This window comes from Drosophila persimilis, unplaced genomic scaffold (genome assembly GCF_003286085.1).
Source record: "Drosophila persimilis strain 14011-0111.01,24,50 unplaced genomic scaffold, DperRS2 tig00000124-arrow-pilon, whole genome shotgun sequence".
Lineage (NCBI taxonomy): Eukaryota > Metazoa > Arthropoda > Insecta > Diptera > Drosophilidae > Drosophila > Drosophila persimilis.
Genome location: NW_020825294.1, coordinates 11,124,549 through 11,140,782, shown reverse-complemented (window position 1 = coordinate 11,140,782; position 16,234 = coordinate 11,124,549). Strand labels below are relative to the sequence as shown.

General features: G+C 42.1%; 1 protein-coding gene across 1 annotated transcript; it reads left to right on the top strand.

Moving 5' to 3' along the window:
- Positions 1–5,659: 5,659 nt before the first annotated feature.
- Positions 5,660–6,685, top strand: LOC6602433 (retinoid-inducible serine carboxypeptidase). Its single transcript, XM_026987450.1, has 2 exons — positions 5,660–5,720; positions 5,781–6,685. Exons 1-2 carry the CDS (start codon positions 5,660–5,662, stop codon positions 6,683–6,685), a joined length of 966 nt encoding a protein of 321 aa, XP_026843251.1.
- The last annotated feature ends 9,549 nt before the right edge of the window (positions 6,686–16,234 follow it).

The following is a 16,234-nucleotide window of genomic DNA, read 5'->3' as shown; positions in this document are numbered from 1 at the left end:
ATACTTCTCGTGAAGTGTGGAATGAACTACGTCTGACAGTTTTTGAAATTATAGACATCGTCTACTTGGATTATAAAATTTTGCTGTGAATCAATGTTGCTTTTGAGCATCAAACTATGGATGACATTCCTTCGTAGTCGATACCACTCGAAAAAACTTATTGTACCAAAGTACATGCTTCTCGTATCAGTACTCCTTCGAAAAGGCCCACCCAAAACCATGTTTTTGTTTCTTTATAATCTCCAAGTTCAACTTTTTATACATACATATGTTACTGACATCGGCTATAGCGTCATCCACCTGCGGGGACTAAGTAGATGAATTTCCTGCCCAAGTGTAATTTATTTATTTGTATGTGCCGCCGTCTCCCCAAGCGCCGTCTGTTCGCTTGTCTGGCACACAATGATAACTTCATTGGCTTTTGCCTTTGTTCTGGTCTGGCTTTAGGCTGGGGCTTCGGTTCGGTTTCGGGATTGGGTTCAAGCTGCTCCCCCATTGTCATATGCTACCTATTCTTTTTCCCAACCGTTTTGTGTCATGTTTGCCATTGTCTGTGTGTATATCGGAGTGAGTGGAGAGGGCGCGGAGTATCTGCTTTGTGTCAGAGGCCTCTCCGGCACTTTATTACATATATTTGAGGTGATAATACACTTCACTGTCCGCCCCGCGCCCCCTAAGGGCACACACTTTTTCTGGAGCCGCGTACTGTCGGGGCTGTCGTTTGTCAAATAATTTTCTGTTTGTTTTCCAGCGAACATTTTTGCTCCCTTTAAACTGAAGCGTTTTGATTAAATATTTGCTGCAGCTGCTATCGCAAATAAGGATATTTGCTGCCAATAAATTATAGAATTTATTGGTCAAAAACGACGAAGAGAAACTTTGAAAATTGGGCCAACATACTTTTTCATTTTTCTTGATAATCGTCCAGAAATTGGTAAAAACATATTTTGTTCTTCTATTTTCGGTTATTTTTTTGATCCCATAAATTGCGTGCTCAAAGCGGCAGAACCGGCGCAAGTGGAGAGAGAAAGACTGATATACCGACACCGAGAGAGCAAGCAAATACATACACATATTCATATGTTGCAATCGCATGCAAATTCTAATTTATGAATCGAGATAAGAGCGAACGTATACCTCCCGACGAGGTGCTAGGACTGGGAGATTGGAAGCTCTCAGTGATGGTGGCGTGGCCAATTTTTAAAGAAAAGCCGCTGCTATAAGGGCATAGAACCTTACTAACCAAAGCCGTGACCATAGAGCCGTATCGACTCCAAACTGGCTCTACAAGAGAACTATACTTCGATTATCTCTTATACATATATATCTCTGTGTGGTTTGAGGTTTGCCACTCCCTCAAGTGGTCAATCAAGCAATCAGTGTTCGAACGAACCCTGGCTGTCTGGTTGATGATTGTTTCACACTCTGAAGTATATTCAGTATAGAGCAAGACTTAAAAATTCGAAATGTGTATAGTAATTTTGGCTTTCGTTAGCCATAGGTTAGGAATACAGTGTATTTTTAATATCTTACACAAACGTACGTGAAAGCATGAACTGCGTTTATTTTACAAAATTATTCAAAGATAATTATACCCGATACTCAAAATAAGTATTGGGGTATATTAGATTTGTGGTTAAAGTGGATGTGTGTAACGTCCAGAATTCATCGTTTCCGACCCCATAAAGTATATACATTCTTGATCAGCATCAATAGCCGAGTCGATTGAGCTCTGTCTGTCTGTCCGTCCGTCCGTCTGTCCGTCCCTATTAGCGCCTAGTGCTCAAAGACTATACGGACTAGAGCAACGATGTTATGGATCCAGACTTCTGTGATATGGCACTGATACAAAAATATTTCAAAACTTCGCCCCGCCCATTTTCGCCCCCACAAAGAACGAAAATCCTCAATTTTACAGATGCGAGAAAACCAAAAACGCAGAATCGTAGAGAATCTTTTAGACTGCAGAATCTGAATTGGATCGTATCATTAATACAGCCAGCATCAAGAAAAAAATTTCATTTTTTCTCGCCGTGTCTCTCTCTAACACACACGTAGCATAGCCGGCTTTGCTTAACGTAAAACATTAGCGCCTAGATCTCAGAGACTATGAGAGCTAGAGCTAGAGCGCCAGGACTGGTTTTTTGTTTCGGCCTACTGGGATTTCATTTGGGTAATAAAAAGTTTTATTGGCTCAGATTGGCGCATAGCAATTTCGGATGAGTTTAGCAACAAAGACCTCCCAAAAAAAAAGGACATAGGTACCCGAAGAGTGGTCTGATCGGGATAAAAAATAGATGTTGGCCGATGCGCACACCTAACCGATAAGCACACCAAATTTCACGAAAATTGGTCGAGCCATTTCGGAGGAGTTTAGCAAAATATTAGAAGATATCAGATTTATATACTACTGCACTAGAACAAACATGTCCATTCCAAAAGCAGACATTCAAGACAAGAGAATATAATTAAGTTCGATATAATCAACCATTCAGCGTTCTCTCCTGGAGAGCAGAAATAAATAATTAGATCAGCTTGCATCTATGTATGTATTGATATGAAGAGTTTTAGCACAACTGATTGCAACTGCTCCACGATTACAAGAAGATATGTGTGTATGTATGTTTGTATGTATCTGCTTCTGACTGGCTACAGCAACAACAGCAATATCTGAGTGTCTAAATGTGTGTATTTTGTATGTGCCCTCACTCACTGGACGGGTCGTTAAACAAGAGGCTTGCTTGTCTCTTCTAGAGTTCAACGCTCGCTTGTAGTGTAGTAACTAACGAGAGCGGTAACGGTAGTCGAGACTCTGGCCCTGTCCTCCGTTTGCTCCATCTTTCTTTGCGACGGCCACAGATAGCGTTCCGCCACTGCTCCAGGCTGCACGCATAGCCCTTATGCGAATACTGGAATACTGAAAGAAAAGTCAAGAATACTTTCACTGGAGATGAAGAGAACTTACCTTAGTTATCTCGGAACAGATTGCAGAAATTTCCGCCTTTTTCAGACTTTTTCAAAACCTTCGCGCTGCCACTTTCCTGTGGGAATGAGATATGGAAATTTACTTTCCATTCAAAAATTAATATTAAAATTTGTTAACCATCAAATGGCAATCTCTTCATTATCCTCCACTAGACCTCTGGGCTGTTGTGTACTTCAAGTACGTCTTGGAGGGTCCAGCATTTATTTTAGCCCAAACTAATTTAGAATGCATTTAAACAATTAAGCTAGACAAGCGGTGTTGCTGTATGTCCTCCTTTTTGGGAGTTGAGTCAGGCCAGGGCCAGGGCCAGGGAAAGGGCCATACGACCATACGAACACACGCATTATCACTGCCATGAAACGAGGACCGAGGCAGGAGAGACGAAGGATGCCAGTTGTGTGTGGTGCCCCGAGTAGCCACAACATGTCCTGTCATGCAGCGCCGAGCTGGACGACATGCGGTAAATGTTACAGTTGTTGACAGCCGTGCTTGTACTGTTTAGTTTCAGTTAACAGGAGCGGAGCGGAGTGTGCTCCGTAGACAGGGTGGCAAACAGGATCCTAGCACCTAAATAGCCAGGCACATGTCGTACATAATCGTACATGCATTTATATCTATTTTTTGCCCGACCATTTGAGAAATGAATCGTCTTTGCAATATTAAAGCGGAGCCACCTACTCTTGCGGGATGCCTGTAAGTGTTGCCAGATATTTCACCGGCACCTCGTTCGCTCTCTTTCAATGTTTGTTGGTCTCTGTCACACCTAATGCACACAAACTTAACAAGATGGCGTACCTTTTCCTTTAGTAACTCTCCATAAGTCACAAGACTCCAAGAACCAAGGACACATAGTTTCTGTTGGCTACTCCTATTCTTGTTGTCTTTTCCGTAAAACTTTAATGTATGAAAATATTTTTCTCCATAAAACACCTGGTCATAGACAGACACAGAGAGGGATAGAGGTACACAGAAAGAGAAAGAGAGAGAGAGAGAGAGAGAGACAGAGTGAGAAAGTGTAGGTGAAGCTTTTGCATATTGAAAACTTTTCCATTGCAAAAACAACATGGTAGGGTATTGTCTGATAACAAAAGATGGAAGATAGATTGTAGAAGAGTTTTCGCTTGTTTACTGGTTCCAGTTTTCAAGGCAGTCTGGGAAAGTTATCTGGCAGAAGGAAAGCGCTTATCAAGTCGGGTCATATATTAACCAGACTCTAAACTGAATGTTTTGTGCCAAAATGTGGTTTGTTTGTTGACCCCAGCTGGCTCTGGGCGTGTGTGGCTAGACATTCTATACGTATAAATACCTCTAGGCACCACCACATTTCCGCTGTGAAATAAACCGGCTTTTTTTTATAGATATGGGGCCTTCAAAATGTTTAATAATTTTTTTTTTTAAGAATATTTATAATTCTGAAAAGCAGATAAATTCAGCTATAAATCCTTTCTTAATACTTTGTAGCTTACGCTTGTCGTCATGAAAATATTAAGCTTTCAACTTCCAAACCTCAGGAAAAATCAAAATAAATTCATACCTTGCTCGTATGGCATAGCTAAATAAATTGGGCGTCGTCTATGGTATCGTTTGTAAAAATCGAATGGCAAACGGTTAAGGTGCAGCCGTTTATTTTGCCGTTAAATTCCGTTACTCGAAATACGACCGGTCTTTTTATACCGAATATATATACTTTATACGGTCGGATACGCTTTCTTCTGGACGTTACTCACATCCACTTGTACCACAAATCTGAAATACCCCTATACTCATTTTGAGTATTCCCGATTTATCATAAATAGTCAGTTTGGTTCGCAGCGGAACCATTTTTTCAATTTTTCTTTGGGTTATATCAATATTTATATATTTGCGCTTAAACGCTCCCAAAGTGATAAATAGATTGTTGTTAAAACATAAGTCAAAGCTTAAACAAAACAGAAACCGACACATCAAATACGATCCGAGTCGGATCGCTCCTATAGAGTAAATAGAACGAGGGGGAAAGTTGTGAATTGCTGCGGAGACCGCAACTCTACATTTATACCCGATACTTAGTCAGAAAGGCTCTCCTGCGGCAGACGCCGCTAATATTAAACGACACTAGAAAGAGTGCGTGCAAGAGAGACAGAGATTGAGATATGTGGATACCCCCAGATCTTCGTCCTTTGCGGGAGCGGAGGGGGGTGTGGCGAAATTTTGAAACAAACTCGTCTTATGCCACCGATTTTCGCCCTTTGTGGGGGCGGAAGTGGGCGGTGCAAAGTTTTGAAATATACTTTTAGCAGTGACATATTACAGAAGTCCGGATATAAAACGCCGTTGCTCTAGCTCTTATAGTCTTTGAGCACTAGGTGCTGATGCGGACGGACGGACAGACGGACGGACAAACAGGGCTCAATCGACTCGGCTATTGATGCTGATCAAGAGTATATATACTTTATGGGGTCGGAAACGATTCCTTCTGGACGTTACACACATCCATTTTCACCACAAATCTAATATACCCCAATACTCATTTTGAGTATCGGGTATAAAAAGCCCTTTACACAATCGAAATATTCATAGAAACCGTGTTAGTGCAATTATCGAAACGCGATAATTTTGTAATAACTTGGTCAAACTGTGGCCAAACTTTGGCCAACTGTGGCCAAAAGTAGAGATGAACGATTTCAGTTCACGATGAGCAGAGCTCTGAGCTGCATCGTCTTCTTGATGGCCAGTTTCACATGGAGGTCCGATGGTATGTGCTTTATGGCAATCATTCAATCGTGATACCCTGCAAGGTAAATAACTCCTTTAGGGCGTCGTGGATATGGACCGGGAAGACAGGACTGGGGTCACATCGAGGTCAGGCCCGGAGGACACATGTTCTACTGGCTGTTCTACACAAAAGATGGGGATGTTCCGAGCTGTGCTGACCGACCGCTGATCATCTGGCTACAAGGCGGTCCCGGTTCAGCCTCCACATCGTATGGAAATCTAGGCGAAGTGGGTCCCATCGATTTGGACAGTCGGATGCGTGACTCGACTTGGGTAAAACACTTCAACGTACTCTTCATTGACCAGCCGCTGGGCACTGGCTTCAGCTATTTGGAGGAGCATACGAAATTCCCGGAGAACAACAGGGAACTGGGAAGGGATCTGGTCAGCTTTATGAAAGGTTTCTATGGCAGACACAGGGCATTCCAGAAGGTTCCCCTGCACATCTTCGGTCAGAGCTACGGGGCCAAGGTGGCGGCAGAATTTGCTCTCCAGCTGCAGGATGGACAAAATCGTGGGCAGATCAGTTTCCAACTGATCTCCGTTAACTTGGTCAGTCCTTGGATTTCCCCCCTGCACTCGGTAATGTCCTGGGGCCGAATACTTCTCAGAATCGGTGCGGTTGATGAACAGATGTATAAGGAAATCCATGCAGCTTCCCTCCAAGTTGCTCATTTGATGAGAAGGAATCTCTGGAGCGATGCGTCTAACCAGATGTTCATAGTGCAGCGGCTAATAGCAGCTCAGAGAATAGGTTTGTACAACTTTATGGATCGATCTGAAGAGAGCACAGAACTTCGTGAGGCCCAGATAATGAATGGTCCAGTCAGAATTGCCCTAAATCTCAGCGATAATCTCCAATTCGAGGGTTCCAGCAACTTTGTCTTCGATAGGCTTAGTAACGACTTCATGAAACCCGCTCTGACCACTGGTAAGATCATCTGAGTATCATAATTCGGATAATTTCAATGTCAAACCTGTTCTGCAATTCAGTTAGCCAGCTTTTGGACGGGACTTCCCTCAAAGTGAATATAATTTCGGGTCAACTGGATCTGATTTGTTCTACATTGGGCACCATGCACTGGATAAAGAAACTGAAATGGAGCGAAAGGAAAGCCTATTTTAGTGCACCCCGGGAAGACATCATTTTTGGGAATCGAATCGAGGGATTCCAGAAGACAGGCGGGAATTTGACCATATTTTATGTGAAAAATGCAGGTCATAGTGTGCCCGTGGAAAATCCTAGAGCAATGAGTAGGATCCTAAGGATTGTGACACAATTTGGATGAGGTGATATAAACATGTACGATTGGAAAATTTTTAAAATAAATCTTTTGGTTTATTTATAAACTAAGTTTGCCCGTAATTTATGCTAGGTATTGGCTTCAAGCAGCAGTAAAACAATGAGCAATGATTCATTCGGTAGATTCTCATGAGTGAATTGCATTATTTAAAGACAACGTTTTAATGAGCAATCAATCAATCCTGTTCGATTTCTATTCTGAGATAGTGCTTACCCTCCAAGCGAAAGATCTTTGTGGGTTGTTTGTTTGCCAGTACAGTAGACAAATATTGCACATCGTAATTATCCATTTCAAGTGCAGTCATCGTAACTTTTGTTTGCAGCAATCATAAACGTCAGACAATCCACACACGAGGCGGTCTGTCCTGCCACACTCCTACTCCTCCGTCGGTCGAATATTGTGACCACCCAGAACCCTCCAGGAATTCTGATGACTCGTCTGGAACCGTTCCCTGTCTATTTGCGGTTGTGTAACTCAAAACTCGATTGCATGTATGCAGACGCTGTCGAGAGAGTTGCAGGAAACGGGAATGGACTGCCATGGGGATATGAAATTTCGGTATCTACTCCTCCTCGGCAGCTCCTCCTCGGCAGCAATGTTATATTGATTTAGGGGCACTTGCCAGATACCTTAGATCTGCTTGCATCTGCATTGAAACCGACTTCTGCTGAGAAACTGAGACATTCGGAGGAAGAGGCCCTCATGCCATGCCATAATTTGTGCCATCAATTAGTATATTTGTTTTCGTGCGGCTTGGAATAAATGCTCCTTGAATATTTCATAGAAATTGCGATAGGTTACGGGGATATAATTTTAAAAAGAAAAACGTAATTAATATTACATAGTCTGAACTATTTTAGCCATATCTGACCCGGGTTGCGCCCGGCTACAGCCGCATGATGTGGCCCGATTCTTTTTGGCTTTGCTAATTTGATTACAAGGAGAAATAAAGGAAAACGAATGCAGGATGTGGACATGGATGCGGCATAAGGACACATCAGCTTACTGGATACTGAGGGCCCTGCAGGGCATGACTGGTGATATGTGGAGAGTGCAGTAGGGCAAACATTTTATAATTTGCTGCAGCAGGACGCATCGCATAAGTCAGCAGCAGCGACGGGCAATGGGTACAGAGATGAGATGAAGGAAGGAAGGAAGGAAGGCCAGAAACGAAGATGAGATGACGGCACTCTCTTTGAGCTGCCATGTAACCGAATCCTGCAACATGACATCAACAGTGGCAGGAACAGGAGCTGGAGTAGGAGCAGCATCAGCATCTGTCAGTCTGCAGTCTGCATTCACATGAATTTTGTTTCATTCGGCCTCTGCTTCGGCTCCTGACCGCAAATGATTTTGCAGTTGACAGTTGTCCGTTGCCATTTGGGGAATTTAGTGTTAATTATGGTCGTAATAAGTTATACAACATGAAACCACACATAGCCTGGTCAAACCCGGTCCCAAGCCCTACCCCAGAGAGCCCCCAACTTGACAATCACTCATTCTCTTTCTCTGTCTCTGTCACAATTAAACAGAATGAAATTTCATTCAAATTTCTGTTCTTAGGTAAGTTATCGTTAACCGACCATAGATCGTTTACCCGTCAGCAATCAACGCTCCGTAGATTTCACCAATTTACAATTTCCTTGTTCAACGAGTGATTTTACTCCTAAGGTAGAGGTGAGTGATTTGGCAAAAGTGTAATGCATACTGGCTTACATATAAAGCACAAAAGTATGCAAAGAGCCACAGAAGAAAGGTTATTAATACCTTTGATATTCATTAATAAATATTCAGTTAACTGTTGCCTGAAGGCACAGCTGTCAAAAAATATCCAATAATAATTTTAAAAAAATTATAATATTCTTTCACCGTGACGACCAGACCCCCGCTTTAAAGAGCCTGTTAGTTGGTCGCATTGTATCTACTATGCACCCTCAATAGAATAAAAGCACTACCAACGCAAGTAAGTGATGTCAAACCTGATAGTGCATTAAACTATTACCTGCTTAGCTCAAAGCACACCCTTAATAACTGTACATTTTAGCGCCAATCATTTATTTAAATTGTGCACCCAATTTATATTCAATTACAGTTTGGTTCGCCTGCGGACCTTTCAGTTAGCAGTATTACCTACGAGTATATGGTAACTGATGCACATCGATGCAGAGTTTATCATCCACGTAGAGAATATAATATAATAGAGCAGATATTCAGGCAGGTAGGCGGACGCTCTTGTTGGGAGGAAATCATTGAATCGCATCCATTAGTATCTGAAGAACTAGAAAGAAGATCTCTTCTTCTCTTCTCTCACATCCACGATTTGTGTATCGAAGATCATCGAAAGCCAATGAAGCCTGACCAAGGTCACGAAAACGAACAGGCTAACAGAAACAGAAAATAGTGTTCATTACAACAGTTTCTGAAGATCGCCTGCAACATCCTCTGGGATCAGCGAAGCGTTAAGAACTGGTTTAAAGGAACAGGATCTCAACGGTTCTAGCAAGACCAAAAAAAGCAAAAGGTTTTGGGCAGGAAATAATCTTGGCAAAGACCAGTCCTGACCTTGTATCACATCCCGACGTACCACTAGCGCTGTTTACCTGTTCGGATGCTACAATTATTTGTGGGTTGATGATACAACAGTTCCAGCAAGTGATCTCAAAGAACAATGGGAACAGAGTTAAGGGTCACGAACCTCGAGCATTCGCACAGGATCACAGAATTCTGTGTAGGAAACTACTAATGTCTCTGGGAAACAGATTTTTCCTAGAATTTTTTATCCCTACAACCAATTATGGCAAAAAGCGATTGAAAGGTAGCCTTTGAAACCAGATTCTACCCATTTTATAACTAAGGAAATATAAGGAATTGAAGGGAAAAGCCGACGAAAGCGGTTCTAAGAAAAAATTAAATGGAAATAACAAGTAGCAAAAAGGTTTTAATAACGCTACCCATTTAAATAAACAATTTAGTATATAAGAATATTGTAAATATATGTGTATATAAGTATATAATTCATTCATGAGCATTCAATAATAATAAGATTCCATTCATATACGGCCGTCAGCATGGGAACAATCTTTTCTGATACTAGTTTTTTCACTCTGGAATGTTGGGTCGAGAGTAACCGCATTATTTAATAAAAAATCGATTCTACGTCACCTCTTAAAACATTTTACAGCTGCGATTTGATTGCGTCCTTTCATCATTGAGAAAAATATAAAAGTTGTCCTATTCTGCACTTTCTGCTGTATTCCATAGCAATTACATGCAACTGTCCCCCACTTAACTGCTTAAATTTACATTTTTAATTCATGGCCGATTGTTCTCATCGCCAGCATCGTCGTCGTCATCATCAGAGACCTCTTCAGAAGTTGAGAACACTTAAGACCTTTACGCAAATCGCTTGATAATTACTTAAAATAATCTACAGACAAGTAACCACAGCAAATGCATTCCGACCCGAAGCCACACCCCCACAGACACGACGCTATGAAGTCATGCAAACAGAAATAGCAAGAACGAAACCAGAGCGGACAGAGCAGAACAGAACTTGGAGCCAGGCCCCCAGAATAAGGAGTGTAAATGATGCCCTTAAAAAAGGCAAAAGGCAAATCCCTTTTCAATTTCCCCAGCACGTCTCAGCAGGCAACGGCAACAAGAACAACAATTGTCTATTTCATAGGGAGAGAGCCACGGGAATAGGTAGAAATACTCGAACGAGCACGAGTATAGAGAGAAAGCCAGGGGAAGGGGAAGGGGAAGGGGAGGTCCCTTCTTCGGCATCGTTTTTTATATGGAAGCTCGAAAAACAATTAAGCGACAAGTGTCTCAATTTCAACGTCACTTACAAACATTTTATGCACTGCTCTCTGTGTGTGAATTGTCCGGGCAAAGGATGGCTAAGGGCTGGGGCTGGGGGCTAGGGGCTGGGGGCTGCGGGCTGGGGGCGGATGGGCCTAGCACATAAAATGCAAAAAGTTTTACCCATTGAAAAGTTACGTGTGGAGGAGCAGGAACCAAGAGACACAGACAGGGACCAAGACCAACTATACACCAAAAAAAAGTTAGACAAAAAACGTAATTATTTGTATTCTCTAAGGGGGTTCTTCTGGTGGATCGGGCCAAGCGGAAGCCCTTGATGGAAGTATGTATGTGCCTGCGGGGCTGGCTGAGTGTGCGTGAGTGGTGGGGTTGTGTGAGTATGCGCATGAAAGTATGCAACGCATTTTAATCGAAAATGTCTGCAGAAAATGTGGCAGTCATTTCATGAGGTCAGATTGAGATTTCACTGGAGCCTGGTACATAAGAGGGAGTTAGTGTAGGGACGTTATGCTACCAGGCTTTATTGTATAGAAAACTAATGCTAATTGAGGAACCTACACAGACTCTGAACCATAAGACTATATGAGATATCTGTTTGTAAAAAAATCAGTACACAGTAGCTTCAGCGTTGAAAATACCATCAACAACGTCAGGAAATGTATTGACGCACATGTAAATGTTCTTAGATATTTCTTCTCTGCCAAAATTGGACGCACAGGCCCAAACTAAGACAAATCCCAGGGGATTATATGGTTTTGGCCCATAAACCCCATCTACATCAATAAACTCAACTGGAAGTGTTGCTGGCGGGTCCCCTCACCCTGGGGCGGTAACTCCCCAGCACGGAAACGTACATCAAGAAGGACGAGGGGTTCTAGCGCGCGCACAGGTGTGTGGTTCAGCTGCTCGGACCAGCACCTAGTCAACCAATATACACGGTCTCACGCACACAGACAGGCTCGTCAATCGCTTTCCATTTCGTGTTAAATTACACATTGAATCGGATTGCGGCGGCCATAACATTGTGGTTAAAAGGGAAGAAGCTGGCTTCTTGGACCTTGAACAGTTGCTGCGGTCATTTCGAGCCCTCGATAGGTTTTTGCGGTTTTTTTATCAAGTTATTTTTATGGGGAAAATGAAAGCAAAATTCTTTGGACCGTACAAGCCCACACAGTCACCTAAAATAAATATATTTCGAGCTCAATTTATTAAATGTTTGCTCAAATAAATCACAAATGTGTTTTCCAATCAAACTTTTTCCTTAGGCCAACAAACGTAAGTGTGTGTGTTGCGCGTGAATACGTGTGTGGGTGTGAGTGTTCGAGTTAGGACCAACAAATGTCTGGCTCTTTGTTTCTTCGGACACCACAATTTATGGCGTTAATTCGCATGTAAAGTATTTCTGCGTATATTTTCCAAGCATTTATCAAGCATCTTATTATTGACAGTCCTGGAATGGTAGGGGGCGGGGCTCGAATTCGGTTTGTACTTGGATATAAATATAGACGCCTCATCTCAGTTGACAGAAGTTTTCCAAAAAATATTTATTTATCTAGATTAAATTTATGTTCTGCTGGGTCGGCAATAAATTTCCAACGGAGCTCAGCTCGGAACTCAGGCTTGGTTGAATGAGTATGAAAGTTATTTTTGGCATTCGCCAAATTGAGTTTTGATTTTGGTATTTGGTTGGCAACAGTCAGAGGTCAGGTTTCGAGTGAGTGAATTAATTGACCGGACAATAGTAGGTCAGTTTATTTAGAAAATTAATAGAGATGCACCCATAACTGTATAAAAGAATAAATAAAGAAACCCGGCGAATTGTGTACCGCCTAACAGAAAATTAATGTCTTATTACAGATTAGCTGAAACAATGAATACAAAACTAATGTTATCTTTAGTACTTTGGATAATAATTCAAAAAGAAATAAAATGTTATATATAATAATCACGTATCAGAAAGACATGATTGCATTAAACTATGTACAGTGGCTAGCGTGCATGGACACATATTCCTCACTTTTTAGTTCAGTTTTAGGCTTTAAAAAAAAAGTTAATGTGCCACCTTTTGCACGTTTGCTTTGCGCAAGTCACTGCATTAAGTCAAATTTCAGACTTGTTCTTCGGGTTCCCGTCTTTCTGGAACGTGGTCACCGATCTGGGGTAGTCACATTTGTAAAAAAGAATGTTCTCAAAATATAAAAATAGTCTTCCTTCTAAATTATTCCATCGATTTTAACCGATGCATTGCCCATTGCAATGGGCCAACATTCTACAAAGTAAAGAACCCGCACACCATAAGACTATCTCCTCCATGCTTCATAGTTTCTTTGATCTGATGCTTTTTTTTAGCTTGCCAGCAGACTGAACATCTTTTATTTTGGTCTCATTTGACCACATTACCTACTTCCAATCTTCCAGGTTCCTTGCAGACATGGCATTATTTTTCTGCTGTACTGCCGCTATCAGGCCGATCATGTACAGAGCTTTTTTTACACCCGCTGTAGCTTGTTTTGGTGTTGACTTCATCCTGCTGCTCCATAGCACGAGCATCTCTGTCTGTAAGCAGACGTGGTCGTTCTTTAGATGTTCTGGATACTTATGTACAAATTGCGTATTTTTCGAACTTCTATGTTAGAAGAGTTCGGTGTCAAATACCAAGAGATGATTGTTGATTGTTTCTGGTAATTTCCACATTTGGTTTTCCAAATTTTTTGAGATTTTCTTAGCTTTGAGTTGAATAAGGTTAGAGGAAAAATTCAAAAATAATGTAAAAAAAAGCAGTCAATTTGTCTTATATTGCTAGCAAATCAAGGTGTGAATTAAAAGCAATAATCTTTTGTTGGGAAATCCCCGTTAAAAAATGGATACATTGAATTTTTTGAAAATGCTACAAGCCGATCTCTTTTAATTAAAATTATTGTAGCCAGATGATCAGCGGTCGGTCAGCACAGCTCGGAACATCCCCATCTTTTGTGTAGAACAGCCAGTAGAACATGTGACCTCCGGGCCTGACCTCGATGTGACCCCAGTCCTGTCATCCCGGTCCATATCCACGACGCCCTAAAGGAGTTATTTACCTTGCAGGGTATCACGATTGAATGATTGCCATAAAGCACATACCATCGGACCTCCATGTGAAACTGGCCATCAAGAAGACGATGTAGCTCAGAGCTCTGCTCATCGTGAACTGAAATCGTTCATCTCAACTTTTGGCCACAGTTGGCCAAAGTTTGGCCACAGTTTGACCAAGTTATTACAAAATTATCGCGTTTCGATAATTGCACTAACACGGTTTCTGTGAATATTTCGATTGTGTAATGGGCTTTTTATACCCGATACTCAAAATGAGTATTGGGGTATATTAGATTTGTGGTGAAAATGGATGTGTGTAACGTCCAGAAGGAATCGTTTCCGACCCCATAAAGTATATATATTCTTGATCAGCATCAATAGCCGAGTCGATTGAGCCCTGTCTGTCCGTCCGTCTATCCGTCCGTACGTCTGTCCGTCCGCATCAGCGCCTAGTGCTCAAAGACTATAAGAGCTTTAGCAACGACATTTTATATCCGGACTTCTGTGATATGTCACTGTTACAAGAATACTTCAAAACTTCACCCCGCCCACTTCCGCCCCCACAAAGGGCGAAAATCCGTGGCATCCAATTTCAAAGATACGGAGAACAGAAAACGCAGACCAATCTCAACCAGATCGTATAATTATTATAGCCAGAACCAAGAAAACAATTTCATTCTCTCTCCCTCTGTCTCTCTCTAACACACACGTACCATAGCCGGCTTTGCTTAGCGTAAAACACTAGCGCCTAGATCTCAGAGACTATAAGAGCTAGTCCAACCAGACTTTTTATCCACATTCCTATGATATCGAACCTGCACAAGTGTATTTCAAAACTTCGCCCTAACGCCTTCCGCCCCCGAAGGGGCACATATGTACCAGATTGCCGAATCTTGCCGAATCCGAATCAGATCGGGTTACTATTATAGCCAGAAGTAGCAAATGAATATGCAGTGGCTACGCAGCGTCCGTCGACACGTTCTGACTGTTTTTCTGTCTCTCTCGCACGCACTCTTTGTCGTTTAATGTAAAGTTGCGGTCGCAGCAGCAACTCACAACGTTCCCCTCATTATCTTTGGAATCCTACGAGTATCGTCTCGTGATTCACTTCACTCACCAGTATGGTTTTTTTTTTTTTTAGATTTCGAAGCATAATGACAGGCAAGCCCGCCTTCAGTTGCAAATTGTGCGGTGGTAAGCCATCCAAGGAGTTTAAAAATGAAGGTGGATAATTGGTGCTTCGTCCTCGTTTGTTACACAGTCAGCAGATTTGAATGAATGGAGAACGATTTGATTCAGAACTATAAAGCACAAGTCAATCACAGATGGTGATTTTGGAGGCTACCAACACTTTTGCCATTGCAGAGAATCTTGCAATGTGACATATCGGTTGTTCAGTAGTTTGAAGATTTAATGGCAATTTTAACGCTAAATGAGCCATATGGCTGATGATGGATATTGTGGAAATTGATCGGAAAATTTCTCTCCTGCATCACGCTCGTTCCCGCTTTACTCTCTCCCAGTGTGGCGTTTCATCTCCAGCATGTCATCAAGGAAAAATATAAAAATATCATTTTCTTTTGAAACCTTTCAGTTTTTTTGTTATGATCAAAAATAGTTCCGTAACCCATGGACCGCTTTCACCACCCTCGGATTACAGATAGATCTCCTACCTACATACATGCAGCCCTTTCTGTTTCTTACAAAAACTCAATAAATTCTTGTTGGTTGGTGGCAAGGGTCGACGGGAGTGAGCAGAACGGGTTGGGAGTTGTTGCAAAAATTTCTGAACAAATTGAAAATTCCAAAAATCGCTGAAGCATGCGAGTAGAAAATGATAGAATCTACAATGAAATGCACAAAAAGCGAGAGACGGAGGACTGCATCTCACGCAAACACACACACGCACTCGGTCGTATCCGTAACTCCTTCTGACATCCACTGCACAAAGGTCACAGGGGAAGTGCAGTGGCTGGGCCAGTGGGTGAGTGACACATTTGGCGTGGCTTTGGCATCAAAGTCAAAAGCAACATTTGCGGCGAAGCGGGACGCAGACGCCTCGAAAAGAAAAAGAGAGAGGGTGAGAAAGAGAGCGCCGAACAAAAGTCAGTTGGGAAAATATTTTGTCATGTCATCAGCGGCATCAGCAACTGAAAACTGGCAACTGTTGCAACGGCCAGCCAAGAACAACCGCCCGTCCTCAATGGCAGCCGCCACTGTCTCCGTCTGTGTCTCTGTCTCCTCCAAATGTGGTTACAATAATTTATGCACTTGTAATGACAGACAACAAAGT

What these genes read in the sequence shown, in the direction of transcription:
- LOC6602433 (XM_026987450.1), top strand. Translation starts at nt 5,660, where the DNA reads ATGAGCAGAGCTCTGAGCTGCATCGTCTTCTTGATGGCCAGTTTCACA. An exon ending in TTTCACATGGAGGTCCGATG is followed by an intron (nt 5,721 to 5,780) that starts GTATGTGCTTTA and finishes TAACTCCTTTAG; the next exon opens with GGCGTCGTGGATATGGACCG.